Genomic DNA, 17654 nt, shown 5'->3' on the forward strand with positions numbered 1-17654 from the left:
TTCATCGAATGCGATCTTGAGGTCTACGAAACAAAAGGATACAACCTGAATACATTTAATGTACCTCTCTATTAGTGACAGTACTGCTATGGCATCACGGGTGCCTTTACTCATCCTGAGCCCAAATTGACCATATACTTAGTAATCATTAGTCCTCCACTCAATCCATTAATTGATGATCCTAAGTATTATTTAAGCTGCGTTCTATAGCGTTGATATATGACTGCCTTTCACTTTGTTGTGGAATGGGAACTATCTGACGAAATCTTCCAGCTAAACTCATCCATCATGAATATTACGAATTAGCCCATGAAAATTCTTTATACCACGTTTTCCCTAACCCGTGAGTGAATCCGTGGGAATCCATCTCCGAGGTCTTATTTGATTTCAATCCCTTAGTGTTTATTCTATCTCTAATCAAGTATTCCTGGTCCTAAGCACCATCATTTACATCATATTCTCTTTTTATATCTAAGCTTGCTGGCGTAATGTCTTTACCATATAGTCCTTCCTCTATACCATATGCTCCTTCCCGTATATATTTCATCCGTCTCTCTTGAATCTTCCTTGGTTCAACCAATCATTTTCTTGACTTATCTTTGATTGTTTGCACAGATTTTCCCCCACCTCACTTCTTTTGCACTATTATTTTATCCACTCATTTTATTATTCATCTCGACTATTTCCTTCAACTTAATTCTGTGCTTACATTCTACCCTTACAAAGTTTCAGCTATCTTCTTATTATTTTTGTTTGTAATCCATGATCTCCTTGGTAATTTCCTATTAGCTGCTCCTATATTTCCGTTTGCGACTTTCAATATCTTTTCTTTATATTTTTCTATGTTTTGCGGCTGCACTTATACCCCTGTCCTCGTTCACAATTTTTTCTATTGCTTTCCGGAACTCTTGTCCTGATATCTCGGTCAATGCTTCTGCACTTCATTTATTCACCCGTTTGCCCTTTTAATGCTCTTCTATCTGACGTTACACGTCATTATTATGACTGTATCTATGGATTCTTTTTGGAAGTTACAAGTGTCACTCTTTCCCAAATCACAGTTATTAGGTTATTGGGACAAGCACCATATAAATTCTTGTTCTAAAAAGACAGTGCCTAAAGACTATTTCCTGATTTAGTAAACGATAGATGGTCTCTTAGGGCCTAGCCTGTAAGTGAGAGGAAATATTGACATGCTTCGGTGATTCTTGCGATGACAAAAGAGCCGTATGATAGCATGTTATTATTGATTTATTCCTGGAATATACTTTGAACGGTCGACACTCTAGTTTCATATTTCCCTTGTGGGCTTCCCTTTTGGGATTTCAACTATTCTTCTTTAATGAACTGTGGACAAAATGTTAATTATAATGAACAAAAAGATGAGGACGTTGGCTTAAGTGAACGATTGATGCGTCAGCTCTCGGAGAGTACAATATCACCGATTGCTATCACCCTCATCTCACAGAGGAACCTGTGGGTGTTGGAACGAAGGGGAGTCGTTTCCATGTGCATTTGGCAAGCGCTTTCATCTTCCTTTGAATTTCAATGCGCTTTATATCGGAAAAGCACTTCTTTTTGCCTCAGAATATACTCTGAGACGTACTATATTCTCCACTTCCCGGGGAAAATTCTTAGAAGGAAGTGGGAAAAGGGAGCGCTCGTCATCTAGAAGTGTGCGTTTACGCAAACAGAACTGAATCATAAACTGCTTCCCATCGAATCATTCCCAACGATTAGTTTGCACGGAAACTGTCGTTGCTTCGGCGAAATCAAAGCTCCCCCATACCCATTTTCTGTGCGACGAGCAATATAGTCTGGGGATACTTTAATATTATAATTCCATCCCAATGATGTTGCACAGAGAGTTAAGTGACATTTAGCAACAAGCAAAGAAGTGGGATGACATGTTTTTGTGTTCCAGGTAAAAACTGCTTCGGTGAAAACTTGAAATGATGTCGGTCAAGGAAACGATGTATTGATTTTATTTGTATATATTTCCTTTCAGATTGAGTTCTTTCGAAGCCAGTATTTGCTTATACATTTCAATGGAAATTCTTAAATTCCGCATCAGCGGGAAATATTTATTTCCACCAAAGTCAGTTTTATGTTCATTTCAAGAGTTGAAGCATCCATACATCATCCATCACTTAGGTACTTCAAAGATACGTGTGATATTTTCTTCCTTGCGCGTTTATTATTTTGAATCTTTTCTGGGTGCAAAATACACGATATTTGGTAAATTCTCAGTTAAAAAACATTTTGTTTGTAAAATGCATAATATTTAGAGATGCTTTCTGACATATTTCCGCAATCTCAGTTGCACTCAGAAAAAATAAATGAAAAACTATTCATTTTTGTTCAGGAAAGGAAGAAAGACTCGATTTTTAAACCTGGCTTTGCAAACGGTGAAAGAAAGTTTTCAATTTTCTGTCTTTTTTTGATTGATTTTTGGATTTTAAAATATTATCGATAGAAAAGAGATAGAGAAAAATATGGGAAACTTGATTCCTCGATCACTGTAAACATTTTCAGAGAATTTATGCTGTTTTCGAAGTCGCATTACTCACACTTTCTTCTGATTTACTAATCATAGATTTTCAGTGTTCCGTTTTAGGGATGGTGTACTAAAAATTGTAATACCGAGCTCGAAATTTGTCGTTTTTTAAGTACAAGATGTATCCATAACGTCAATTTAAAGGTCGTAGCAAGTTTATTACCGATCCCTTGTGTGAAGGTTAATATATTTACGCCGAAAAAACTAGTCACGACATTATTTTCACCTGGATTGCAAAACGTAGACATCCCTAGATTGAAAAGAAAGAGAGCTTTCGGTTACAATCCACTTCAGATTTTGATTGCTTCAAAGTGAGGAATTAACAATAAAACCGTTTTTATGTAATCAATAATAGTAAAGAAATGGATTGGTGAGTTGGAAGTCATGAATATTTCCATTATTTTGAGAGTAATACATACATAAAAAAATACTTAGAAAATCATCGACGTATCGAAATCCTCGGCTTCAACGGAAGTCAACGGAAATATATTTATCTTAAATATATAAAATAAGCTTTCAGGTGAACAGCCGCAGCATATTCTTCCTTCTAAGCAAATTGAGTTTTTCCTTTACAATTTTGGGGAGAAGAACCTTGAGAGCGAAAGCATTTGGAGATCGGATACGTCTCTGACGTTCTATTTAGATAGAGATTCCAAATTTAAGACGGATCACATTCTCAATTCTTACCCTTATTCAATGCTATATAATCTAAATAACTTATTTCCCTCTCTCCCTCGGCAGGCAACGCTTCATGAAACGTATCCGTCATAAATAACTAGTCGGTGTTTTCCTCTCCTCAATTCTGCTCATTTCCGTTTGAATTAAGATCCTCTGGCCGAGATACTCGTATCCTTGTTAACCCAGTCCTAGTCCTAACTGCCGAGGAAATTCTATTCTTACTCCAATACTTTAAATAGATACTTCATTTTCTCAAAATTTAGTTTACAGTTGAGTAGAATTTGGATAATACTACCGACGATCCGCTCTGTTAAAGACGCAGAAAGATATTTTGCAATTTCATCTGACATCATTCTTCTCTTTTCCGAGATCTGTGGATAGATTAATAGTTTTCCAGAAGTATAACCACACTATTGTGCTAAGAAACTTCATCTCCTTCCTCAATTTATAAGAAATTGACATGGTTCTGACGTTTTCTTACCCAAGGAAACTCCCCGTAGGTTAAATTATCTTTGGATATTTTGGTTCTTTGGAGCGGAGATTCAGTATCCAAGACATTCAGTGGGTGGCGATGTGGAGGAAACTGATAGTCAGAAAATTCTTTCTTCGGTCGGTCGAGTATGGGTTGGAGAGGAACGAACAGGTGAAAATGTTTCACAGAGCATTCGTCTAGAGCTATATATACATACATATACTATATATATATAAATATATATATATATATATATATATATATATATATATATATATATATTCAAACATGAAATCCTGCCATATGGTGAACAAATATTCATTCACGAGGAAATAGATGCAAGGAAAATGGATAGGAACTTTTTCTCCTCCTCCTAGGAACTCCTTTGTATATGCCCCTATCCATTTTCCTCATATCTATTTCCTTGTGAGAATATATATATATATATATATATATATACATATATTTATTTATAAACCTCTGGACAAATGTCAGTCATGAGTTACAGTAGGTATATTCAATTCAAGGGTTTGACTCAGGATATGGGTGGTGGTGAAGAGGGTGGAAATGGAGAAGAGGGGAAGGAAGAGGAGGAATCCAACGATGAGTTTTTGGAGGTGGAGTTGAAAGGAAGAAGGCGGTCTTTCACAGAATGCCACATTCAATGCCGGAGGAGAGGAAAATGAAATCGTTTGCCGCTTCTAAATGTTTAAACTACACCGCTGTAGGGAGACGAGAGAGGCGATAATTGAAACATTGAAGCAGATCTTAAAGGAAACACAATGAAGGAAAGCATGTTTGGGAGCTGGGAGACAAGCTGAGGGGGAGAAGGGTTGCAGAAGACACGATGGCTGTTGATATTGAGGGGTATGGTGAATTTTTCAATTTTAATGGCGGGTAAAGTTTATTTTTTATTTCATTTTAAGAAGGCGGTGTTAAGTTTATTTATAATTTAGGTGATGAATTACTTTACAAGAGGTGCTTACGAGATTTCGGATGGGATCGCAGGGAATTGGTGAGTCATAAGTTCTAAAGGAATGGTAAAGACAAGTTTTAAATCTCACTTCATGACAAGGAGTGCATTTGTGGATTTGGGGGTGGGCTTTAGATGGGTTTGGTGGTTTGAAGGATTCTTAATGGGATGAAGAAACATGGCGTGTGCTGGACATGGTTTTCCTAACCTCAAATCATAAGAAACTAAATAACGTGGGCACCCTTTTGGGTAGTCAGTATCGTGTTCACCAACTAGCCATGTGGTCAACATTTTATTGATGGGTGCGCTTACACCCTAATCGTACGCTCTTTTTTTACTGTGTAGCAATTTAATAACAGTGAAAAATTTCCATTTGTGATGATACTCTCACAAGACCAAAGCTACATTTGTTCTGAAACGATCCTCTATGCCCCGATTTTTAGCTCTATTTCGTGTGTCTTTCAGGAACTGATTTTCTCGAAATTAATCAATTTCTACTTTTCAGGTATATCAGTTTACTTGTTATATTATTATTCACTCTCATGAAAATCAATATGAGTCCATATTTCTATTTTTTTACCTATCTTGCTTGCATAACTGTATGTTTAATCGTAATTTCAATACTCATCGTATTTAATTCTGTAATATTTAGTAATTGATTTTCCTTGACAATATTTCACTTTAATTGTATCCTTCCTCTCCATTTATACGCATCTTATCTCAATAGCTGTTCAGATTGGGATGGGCAGTCAATAAGAATTAGAATGGCATGGTTGAACAAGTGTAAAAACTAGAAATGGCTCATTTACCTTGTAATCATAAGTATTTGGCACTACTCTACGAACTCTACTTGTGTAACTAACTAATAACCCTAAGTTTTTTTTCGATTTCCGGGCCTCATTTACCTGGACTCACCCATATTTGAGCCATATCGTTTCAGCGTCGACATACATAGAACTGTTTCACCTATCGATGAATGTTAATGTGATGAAAATTAATTAACATAAATCAAGCATTTGACCAGGGTTTCGCTGACTTGGCCCGTCTCAAAATTATATTTATGAATGTTCACAATTTTACGGCATTTCATGTACGAGGGTTATTCATTCATAAAGCATTAAAATCGACAAAGGTTTTCATAGCATATTGAACAAGCTCTGTCGGTAGATTTTTCAATTTCGAAATGACAACACAAAATTCATTTCTACAATGCTTCGAGTTGACTAGTATCTGCCGATGAGTGGCCTCAGAGTGACGCTCAAGAGGTTTATGTGACGCATGCAAATGGAAACTTCATGGTCTTCCAGCACTTAAATCACTTTCACTCTCTTCTCTCTCTCTCTCTCTCTCTCTCTCCACCCACAACCTTCCCCTTGCCGTTGATCTTCCGGCAGGCTACGGTTCCTTTGAAATCTCGAGATGACCTCACCCTCCGGCCTCCTACCCCTTCCCTTCCTCCTCCTCCTCTTCCTACAGCCCTCCGCAGCGGCCACCCTTGGGCAGCCCAAGGCCTTCGTGCTCGCCTGGCCGCTGACATCCTCCTCCTTCCCCGCGGCGTCCGCGGACGTCGCCGAAGACGACTACCAACAGCCCGAGCAGCAGCCGCAGCCTCTGGACGCGGAGATCTTCGATCATCGGCTTGGTGCCTGGGAGTTCCCGCTCTGGAGGTCCACTCTCCAGGGTGGTGCTACCGTGGGCAGCAAGGCTTCCGCGGCGGATGTGTCCCAGTACGCCGCCGGCATGGACAAGAGGGCCCTGTCGATCCTCTCGAGGTGGGGGGCCCTGAAGGAGGCCCACCTACCCTCGCGACGTATCGACAAGGAGTTCTTGCCCGTGGCTCAGACGAGGAGTCAGACCAGTTCGATGAGGCCCATCAACCAGCCCCTCCGCTGGGGGCGGTAGGGTAGCGTGTCTTCCCCTCTACCCCGCCACCCCTTTTCTCTCTCTCTCTCTCATCTCACCTTAATGCGTGTGTTTTATGCCGTTGGGATTACTATAACGGAGGGTTGATCGAATAATCATGGGCCGCGTCGTTCTCTCTTTTTTTCCGTCGTCCTATATTTTTGAAATAGGTCCGTAGAGAAACGATTTTGGAGACTTTGCGCTCTAAAAACCCAGAATATGCACCCTTATTTATTTTTTTAGTTGCTTATCGCTATGAATGGGGTGGTAACTGAGTTAAATGAAAATAATTTGTCGGTTTCACTGGTGTTTTAAATTTGGTGGTCAAGCATGCAGCATAATGACCTGGTGTTAGTAGAAGTATTTTGTTCTCTAAAAATAATACGGAAACCCGATTGATTTTGCAAATTGAGCGAAAAGAATAAGGAGTGAAGACGGCTTTGGATATCCTGTAAGGTAATCATGTTGCTCGTCTGAAATTTCGTTTACCTTGTCTTTACTTAAAATTTCCCAACTGTGGTTTTGAGACTGACTGTTAGATGTGAAACGTTTTCGACGAATTGCAGGAGTGGTATCAGGTTACGTCATTTCAACGTTTAATTTTTTTAAACAAAATATGTTAATCAGATATGGATGAAAATGTATGTACATTTTTCGGTGTCTCTTATTACCCCATATTATTCAATAGCTAATGTAAATTAAGTAATAAATAAAGCAATTTCAGAAAATCGTGAAATTTCATTGGGTACAAAAATTAAATCATTTTATCCTTCCACAGAAAGACGATCCCTTTCTAAAAAAAATTTTCTTCTCATGGTGTATTTGTTATTTCGGATATTATTGTGCATTTCTTGAATAATTTGGTCCAATTTCAAGTTTTTCTATGTCATCTTACATGTAATTATCACAGCTAAAAATGTCTGAGTTCATAATGGGTTACCCAAAAGGTTAATCTAGCTGGTACGGAGATTGTGCGGTTATTTTAAAATATAACTTTTAAATAAAACTCTCTTCAATTCACTTTCATTTTTTAATTAGAGCAAACACAAATATTTTATTCAAATATTTTACAATCAAATCGTTATTTATTACGAATAGACTTGACTGCTCCAGCGATTACCACGTATCACGCGTTCGTCGGCTTAAGTTTGCGCGTATAAATCCGCCATTGGGTTTTTGTGCTATCGAGGGTTAGGTTTCCGGTTCGCCATAATACCTCAGCCATCGGAGAGCCTTAAAACTCTCATTACTCTGTAACAGACTCGTAGCAAACAGATGCATGGCTCTCATCACTTAGAAAGTCAGTCAAAATGGTCTAGCGGTAAATGTTCTCAAATGAAGATCTTTGTACAACTTCCTTTCCATTGCGATTCGATGGCCATGCTGAAGTGGGGAAATTTTTGTCACCATAATTATTTGTTGAAAACGTTTATCTAAAAATCACCTATTTCAATTCCCTCGCCACTTAATTCAAGCTTTTCAACCACTTCATTTAGTCAAATATTCCGAAATTCTCGAATATCAACTACGACTTCCATAGGTGGTAAAAACAGTTTTGGTAAAACGAAGTTATTGACAAACACCGTTCCATATTTTTATCGTCGGATGTTTTGAGACCAATGTCTTGACATATTGAGATCAAAATCACTCATTCTACATGTAGTAATGAACGTTTTTGTCCGGATTCTAATGCTATATCTTAGCTAACTGATTTATTTAGTTAAAGATAAAGAGTCCCATGCTGTTTATTTCCTTTGATCCAAATTTGATACATGATTTATTGTCCATATTTTTTTTCATTAAAACTAAATGATATATATTTTTGTAGAAAGAAGACTAAATAGCCATGCATCCCCCGTTTTGAATGCATAGTTTCCACCACATAATAGTGGTGCCCTTATTTCGAGGAGGCTTCTGCACTCATGAACCCTGGAAAATGTGAGTGGATTAGAGGTAAAAACGATTATATTGGCCTTTATCTTGTGTAAAATTTGTTATTCCATGGGTGTTTTTAGTATTATTTATAATAAGTGACCGATATCGCTAAATACCTACCGGTTTTGCGTACTATTCGATGAAACAAAGGTAATTTCACATTATCATTTGCTATATTATTCAAATGAGCGCGCACGATGGTACGCGTAAATCAAGTGGCCCCAAAATCATGCCAGTTCACAAGCGTTTGGACAGATTATGCTACCTAGGTTCATATATACTGGTATATATGTATACCAGTATATATGTATACCTGTATATATGTACACCTGTATATATGTATACCTGCATCATTTAACATATTTTGAGTAGTATACTCTTCAAAAGAGGAAAAATTCCCAATTAGACATTTTTTTTAAAGTATACTTACGATCATTTAACGTAATTAATTATTTCACCGAAGAAGTTCTTGTATTTTTTACGAGAAAGCCATTCGTTTAAAAATAGACAGATTCAAAGCTAAAAATCAAATTTCATAGCCTTCAAAATACCTCTTCTCTTACTCACTCCTATTTGTTTCCATATCCTTCTCTTTTTCGTGACATTATTCTGTCTATTGTGTTATCATTTTATCTTCCATTCTCTTATTTTCTCTTTTTTTATTGTATTCAAAATAAGAGACTACTACGACCTCCAAATTCCCGCACTTCTCCATCCAATTCAAAATTCCTTTTTTTCTCCTACTCTTTCAAGCGCAATTTTTGCGTCCTTCGCCGAACGGTATCTCAAAATCCTCCAATCAACACTCATTTTTAAATTTCGGAATAGCTCCATTTTGAAGTCATTGTCAATCTTTTATTTAAATTTCTCTTGCCTTTCAATTTCTCTTCTTAATATGAGGCCCGATCATCAGTTCCTTATGCTAACAAATTTATTTTCCGAATATCATCATGCAACCCTTTGTCTGTTCTTCCTTAGATCCTTGGCCACCTCGAAAATAGATTACTATTACGTTTTTCCAACTGTTTTAATTTACTATCTCATACACTCAACTTACAATTTGTCTTGCATCATTATCTTTTGTTTCAGTTTTATAACGTAATATACTCCTTTCATTTGTATCGGATCGAGTAATCCACCAGTATTAACAGAACTGTCGTTGGTAAGTCACTTAGAAATAATACCCATATCGTAAAAAGACATCATGAATGATAAGAAAGTATCACATGAATTTGAAACAGGATGGCTTTATAGCCACAGAAAATTGAGATTATAGGAAGGAGTTAAACTAGTCGGAAGATACGAAACATTTTAGATAAATACTAAAAAAGAAGGAATAATTATGCCCCACTATTAAAATCGTAGGCTATATCACAGTGAGAAATACAAAGATAATTATACCAAAAAATAAAATTAATTCGTCTCCACCGCACAAGTCGATACCACAAGATGAGGAAATAACTCATAGCTAGCAATCGAGCTACTTACAGATAAAAGGCGGCCAACGGCTCCGGGATGATAAAATCACTCATTGCCTCCATGAATGTTGACCAAGCACTTCCCACAATATAGTACTCCCTTGTGGTGACTTCAGGGTAACACGTAGGTGTGTACTTGTATAAAAAAGATTGAAGCAGCTCACTGCATCTCTTTATTTCCTATTCTATTCTTTCACATTCCTCATTTCCACTGTTTTTATGTAATTAATTGATATGATTGATTTAGGGCAACCTTTTCTGGTTTAAAATTACAATTAATTTCGTAGTCTTTAAAATACCACTTACCGTTAACGATGTTCTAACTCTGAAATTGGCTAATCTAACGTAAGAAATTCATTAATAAAACAATGTTTAAATTAAGTCGTTGGTCAAAAGTTGGTGTATCCTGGTCTCTAATTCCCCAGTTCGATAAGTTTAGTTTGGATCGCAATAGAGCATTATCGCCAACATTTTCATTAAAATAGGTTTCCCATGCTTTAGTTTGTAAATTACATGAAACCAATTAAAAATAGGATTGCGTTCTGTTTCATCTGGCCCTGATGCTTCGCTCAAACTCGAGTAAGTTGTGACGTCAGAAAGTGGTTGTATGGTAGCACTCCACAAAATTTGATTCGATTTTGTTTTTTCAACAACTTCATAGCAACCTCTCGCGGAATCCTATCCAACATCGTCGCCCCGCAAGTTTGTTCTGGTTCTTGCCGGTGCAGTTATTCCATCTGCACGATCTTATTAAGTACGATAATCATTGGGTATGTATCTTTTTCATTTAAATATCATTTAATACATGTAACTATGAAGTAATTCTGACGCCCCTTTTTCGCATGCCTATTATCACTAATCTCACTTATGAAGTCTAAATCGTTTGAAGATTAGACGCATATCTCCAAATATAGAAGTCATCTTTAATATTTTTGCTAGCATAGTTCACTCACATCCTTCAAAAATTATCTTTACATATTGCAAACAAACGCCTTCCGCAACTTATTCAATCAGTCATGATATACCCAATGTCGCCAGTTGCCAGCATGTATCTAAAATTAGCCAACGTAATTAGCAATTAACATAGTTTAAATAAAAATACCGTCGCTAAAAACTAGTTGTTAATAATATTACTTCCACATAAAAACAAAGAAGTATATTTTATTTTCGTATTATCCATTAGAAAATTAATTTTAAACGCCAGCGGTCATTTTATGCTAGACTTTATTCAGATATAAGAGTTCGTCGCCGGCCTCCAAACGGCATTGTTGTACAAATATATTATGAATGGTTTGCCTCCCTTTTCTGAATTTACGAATGAAGCGATCCTTATCATCCAAACATTCAAAGTGTCATTGAGAGACGATGATTCCACAATAACTGCAGATCCGCACAAAAATGAAGGCATGCCTGAGTTTTAATCAGCTGAGAGGGAAATAATTCAATTCAGTAGTAAATACTCCTTCCGTTTTAGATATTGACATATATTCATGCTATTGAGAAATGTTAACTACTAGGTTCTATTAGTTCGACATTTTTCGAAAAACAAAATTTGGTAATTAATAAAATGATTAAGCACAAAACAATAAATGCCTAATTAGTGACAGAAATTATGCTGGTGCCTTTAAATCGCACACAAGCTATTTTTAGGATGACTGATGGTGGGAGCATAGCTTAACTTAAAGCATGTGGCCGTTGTTTCCCAAGCGAGTGCCGACATATGCCGTGCGAGTGGAATATTCGCTCTATCCTAACAATATTTTAATTAGCAGCGTGAGGCAGAAGGTCGATATTTTTTAATAAGTTTAAGGAGAGGAGCTGCATGAAAAATCAAAATGTTTGCTGAGAGCAGTGATGGTGAGATTGCAAATACAATATTAGCTAGTATGACTTTTTAAATAATTTCATTAGTTTGAAGCCTTGGGGATATTGCTGTCACATAATTAGCCATGAATTTCGTCTTGTTTACAGAATATTAAGAAAAATATAAGAAAGTAACCTATTATTATTAGTTACTAAATCTTTCTCCCTATTATTTCACTTCCTAAACCCGACGACAATTGGCGTCGAAATATATTTGCATATAAAATCGTAGGAGATCATTCATCATGCCTTCTAGGCACTTCTAGCTGGAGATTTGAGCCAGCAAAGAGACACAACAAGACCCTGAAAGCCAATCTCTAGATTCTCAGAAAATTGAAAACCCTGAAAATTTGCATTTATTCGAGACAAGCTGGTGAGAGACGCTGCGTATTGTAAGGGACGAGTTAAAAGTAGAATTTACGAAAAAGAGTGGAATATAAGTGGCAAGCAAAAAAGGGCGCACAGGAAATAGTACAATCAAAGGAAGATAATCGTTTTTTTGAGTAATTGTTTGTCTGCCCGAGAATTAATCTGAAGAAGCATCCTCTTGAGGTATGGCGGCGTATGGAGGCTCCGCGACATTTCCCCCGGAAACCAGTGCTCGTTTGGTCCTAGAAAAGAAGCAGTGACGGTAGCAATCTATGACCTTATTTGGATATCCGTTGCGATAAACAATTAAAGCCCAAAACAAAGAATTTTTACAAAACAAATATTAAATAGAATTTTCGATCTCAAACCCCAAGTGATTCAGTTGGCACCAATTTTCACTGCACGTTGACTTTTTCACGACTGACCCATTTAAATGGTGTTTCTAGTATTACTATTAGCGATGCTCTTTTCCTGATACGCATGCCCATTTAGCATTGTCATGCGAGAAATATTTTATGAGCTTCGTAATATTTTTTTAAATTTCTCATGAAGGCCATCATCCAAAATGGTTGCGAGTTAGATAAAACGTCCCACCTATTGATGGGAACTTATCAAGGAAATTCAAAGAAAAATTATTCAATTGTTATCATAAAATAATATATTTTTCATATCAAACCGGAATTATTAACTACATTACATGGATGAGCCATTTGCCCAGATGGTCTTTGTTAACGAAATGCTTCTGAGGTCGCAGTCAATTCGTACGATATGTAAAACTTATAATTACTCTATGAATATTTCTCGGTATAGTAGGTTACTAAGGTTTTAATATTTAAATGTAAATTTCATATTTCACTCTCTTGACGAGTTTCTCTGGATGTCCCTTCAACTGTCCCCAAAATTTACCACACTATCAGAATCTGAATATCCCTGGCTTATAAAGCTCATTCCACGTTTCTGGATACCAGAAAATAAAGAATGGAAATCTTCTCGAAACTAATCTAATTTATGCTTGAGCTAAAGACAAGGGATACGTCCTCTAACTCATTTTATTTCGCAACACATTTAAAAATGTCTGGCTGCACATCCGATCAGTAATGAAAACGGGTTTCAATCTGAATAAAAAATTATCTTAATCTTTCACAGACATTTCACGTTTTAAAGTATGTTATATTGACTTTTGAACGTAGGCATTTGTGCGTGAGCCACTATTATAATATATTTTATTTTGTATAGTCATCAAATTTTGTTTGGAAAGATAATTTTTCAAACCATTTAGATATTTCCCTGTTCATATAATCTTCCCTTTCCCTACCAAAACTTTGCTTTATTCGTATGAAAATCAAGTTCTTAAGTGTCATATCTAAAAGATCCCCGATGTCTGAAATATTATGTAATTCGAAAACTGTGCCTGGAAGTGGGCAATTATGACATTCAGGTCGGAAACTATCTTAACAGTGCTATGGAGTTCAATGAATCAGATGTGGAAAGGGTAATATTTTTGGTTAATTGTGATATTCACAGCCTGGGGAGAAATAATCAAGTGATCTCGAAGTGCCCCTCCCTATTCTACCCACCGTGAGCCTACCCCAAATAGAAAGGAGAATTTTAAGACTATCCTTCTAAAGGAAGATCCCAACTTGATATATCTGCAACCAACGGTCTCTGATGTGCAACGCTCGGATGCCTAACAGTAAGGTACTATTTTCATTTGACAAACCTGCCGTTCTTCATGCCTTTTATCCCTCTTCCTGTTTATCTTTATAGATTTTACATTCGTTTAAAATAAGTTGAACGTCTCCGACAAGACTTCCTCTATACTATGTGGTACCCCCTTTGGCTACCATTTAATCTGACCCTTTCTCTCACTTTACCCTCTACCAGTCCATTGGCTATAGTTAAGGGAATGTACATTGACGACTTTCGCACACTTTCGGACTGCCAAAATCTTTCATAATTTTCTATCGCGCACTTAGCCGCACATTGTGATAACTAAAGGATTACTCACGTTAGTTATATGAAAGTAGATTCAACTCAGTAAAGTTAGATCGACAAGGCAAATGTGATGCAAATCAACGATAATGGCTTATTGATGAGCATCAAAATTTGTTGGGATCTGCAAATTCCAAGAGATTTAATGAAACTCAACGGAGATGGTCAATACTATGAAAGTAACCTTATGCATAATCGAGGTACCTCCGGTTTTTTTGTCATTGTACTCTTTTTAAATAGCGCATGGGGATTTTTATGCCTGAAAAGCTAGCTGAAATTCTGGCAAAACTGTAATCTACTTTTGCCAACATACGAGGGGAAACCCCAAGAAGAATAAAGAGACTGTCAACATTAATATTCATGGTAAGTTAATAGTGTTAAGTAATTTAAGAGTACTAACGAGTTACAAACATAAATATCAAGATCGTGAAAATCATAAGTAGCTAAAATTTTGTTTGCCATAATAGGACGTAGTTTTGCACACTCTTCTTAATTCTTTGCCCATCAATAAACCGCCACTTAGATAAAAACAGATACATTATTGAAAAGAAGAAAAGAGGATATTTAAGAAAACCGGGGGAAATTGTAAGGCTTAAAAATGCAAATGAAGGAAAAACCATTACCAATCAGTATAATACATGACCATTGGAAATCGACCTAGAGTTAGGCTTCCGTGGGAACAAAACTGGCAAACTAATTGAGAAGAATAATAAGATATTAGAAAAATAGACTAAATATTTCCATTAATTGCTAATAAGGAAGTAGCTCCGGGGAAAGAAGAGCATATAAGACCTTAAACAGGCGATCAGGATGTGCGCCTTCCATCTACAGAGGAGATAAATTGAAGTTTGGAAAAGCAAATAAATGAGAGAGCACCAGGGGAGTATAGCATTGGTAAAACAATGGGTCTCAATTTCAATGAATACAAGATCAAAAATACATTAAAATATCATCTCTAGAGAGCATACATGAACTAAAAGTTCACTTATCCAGGAGTCTCCAAGTCATTAAAACTTGTACAGCTGGGGCATATGAAAAGAATGGACACAGAATCCCCAAATGACCGCTCAATAGCTAAATGGATGATGTCAGATGAATAGAGAATGACTACGGAAAAGATGGCTGCAGAATGTTGAAGAAGATCTGAGGCCAAAGGAAGGAGAAGGCAAGAAGAAGATTGGAATGGAGACGGAGGAAGTCAAGTCCCACCCTGGGCTGTAAAGCTTTGGATGGTAATGAACTTCCTTCTATCCCATCTCTACCTTTTCCTATCGCTGCATTCCAATACTCCATAATTATTTGTACCTTTCCCAGTTATTTCTTGCTATTCACCTTAAATAAGGTCTACTCATTCTCCTTGGAGACTACTTGTCGAAATGTAAAGCTAGATTATCCCTAAATCAACCACCTCACACAAACCTAAAACATATATTCCTATACTTCCTTTCTCGTTCTCTGTTGATGATTTCTAGTCTCCCAGTCCTTAATGCCATCTTAGCATTCCATGTCCCTACACTAACGGTTGCGGGTTATTTTGAGTCTCATTCTCCACTGCTGTCAATTCGGTAGAGCAAGACTTTCGTATGACAATGAACACAGAGGTTCCGACACTCGGCCCCGTGGGCCGATTCCTACCTGTATAGTCTATGAAGCATTTATTTAATATGGTCGTCACTTGTATAGAATGTCTTTACTATTTCTATTATGACTTTGGTTTCTTACTATTATGATTCCTGATTGACCAAGGAAAAAACAAATATTTGAATCTATCTGTACTGGACTCTATCGCCCTTATCTTATCTTTGTGGTTTAACCTACCCAAATAGTGTGGGGCCATAATAATTCCCTTTGTGTCATAGTTAAACTCGTGTGTTCTGAACCTTGCTAAAAGTTTCGCTTCTTCTCTACGCATATCAAGATGCTTCCAGCCTAATTCCTCTAAAAGACCTGTCACACTTCTTATCGTATCAATTTTTAATGAATCTGGCGGGTTTGCTGAACTTAAGGCGTATTCCAAAGGTGGTCTAAATAAAGCGAAATAACACCTGTCTTTAACTTTCTCATTATATTTCTCCACCAGCTGTTTAATGAAATGAATCAGTACGCCTATAAATCACTTAATTAGTAAATCTGAGTGAGTGTAGAGCCACCCCAGAGTTGAACCCAGTACCGCTGTGTCCTGGCGGTACAAGATAAAGGCAGATCGCTTGATTATGGTAGTGTAACTGTGCTAATATTGGATAAAGGAAAATAATAAATAGATAATATTGTTAAAATTGGAAGAATAAATCCAACTATGCAACTAATAATGCGAGGAAACTCGGCTACTAAGCACTATCACATTGTAATACGTAACCTATGGCTCGGGAAGCCCTGTACTAATTGTACCCTGTGGTAATCAAGTTTGCCAAGTGATGGCAGGTTCACAAGAACTGGATGGCAGAGTAGTTTTCTTTTTTATATAAGTAAAAAATTAGTATCATAAATGTATACAGATTGTAAATGCAGTATGGTGTAGATTTTTTTAATATCATAATTGCCGTATATTGTAAATAAATGCAGGCAAATTTTTAAGAGTTAATGCTTGCTGGGGGTTTGTCGGTGGTCGGTGTGAAAGTCTACCAGGCTCGCGGTGGGCCCCGTAGACTTCCGGTGCATTTCCCTTCTCGACGGAAGATATTCGAGCGACTGCTGCAGCCGATGATGGCTGAGAGCTTTGTCCGAGAGACTGACATCCTTTCGGAGGAACAGTTTGGCTTCCGCAAGTAGCTTTCCATGGTCCATTAGCTGGTGAGAAGAGCGGATTTTAATTACGGACGCCTTCAAAAAGAATATGGCGGTTGACAGAGCACTTCAGCAAGGCGTTCAATCGCGTCTGGCACCCGGCACTCCTGTTGAAGATAAGAAGACGATTTCCTAACTTGGGCAACCAAGTTGGTTCACTCCTACTTACGGGACAGGACTTTCACTGTGCGATGATTTGAAGCGGACTTCGGGTTGCGACCACTCGCCGCCGGCGTGCCTCAAGGGCCATTGATTTTTAACATCTATTACCACGACGTTCTTACACGTGGGAATCATAAAATCCTGTCCTTGTACGCAGACGACGCGGCGCTCCTATGCAGATCCTTGAGGAAGGAGACCGCGGTACGAAGACTGCAAGGTGCTGTCAACGAACTGGTGCTGTGGTATCGTCGATGGAGCTTTGCAGTCAACACATAGAAGATAAAGGTGACTGTCTTCCACACGGGACGTGGAGGGCCCCCAGAAGTGGACCTGTCGGTGAATAGAGTCGTTCTATCTTGGGAATCCGAGGTTCTCTACCTCTGATTGTTGATGGACCGGAAACTTGTTTAGAATTCCCAAGCACTTCGTGTTCGTGCGAAGGCATTCGCGGCGCTTAGTCGGCTCCGGCCGATTATTCGAGAAAGCGGC

The 17654-nt window shown here is 37.5% G+C and overlaps 1 protein-coding gene across 2 annotated transcripts in view; it reads left to right on the top strand.

The window, feature by feature from the left end:
• The window catches only part of LOC139686109 (uncharacterized), a 179855-nt gene extending 172579 nt beyond the window's left edge, over window positions 1-7276 (top strand). For both annotated transcript variants that reach the window (XM_071583296.1, XM_071583285.1), the window contains exon 2: window positions 6075-7276. In XM_071583296.1, coding sequence (XP_071439397.1) covers window positions 6100-6582 — 483 coding nt within the window. In that variant the 5' untranslated portion in view covers window positions 6075-6099 and the 3' untranslated portion in view covers window positions 6583-7276. The remainder of the gene's footprint in view (window positions 1-6074) is intronic.
• Window positions 7277-17654: the final 10378 nt, after the last annotated feature.

The sequence above is a fragment of the Hetaerina americana genome, unplaced genomic scaffold (assembly GCF_022747635.1).
Source record: "Hetaerina americana unplaced genomic scaffold, ioHetAmer1.1.p SCAF_1, whole genome shotgun sequence".
Lineage (NCBI taxonomy): Eukaryota > Metazoa > Arthropoda > Insecta > Odonata > Calopterygidae > Hetaerina > Hetaerina americana.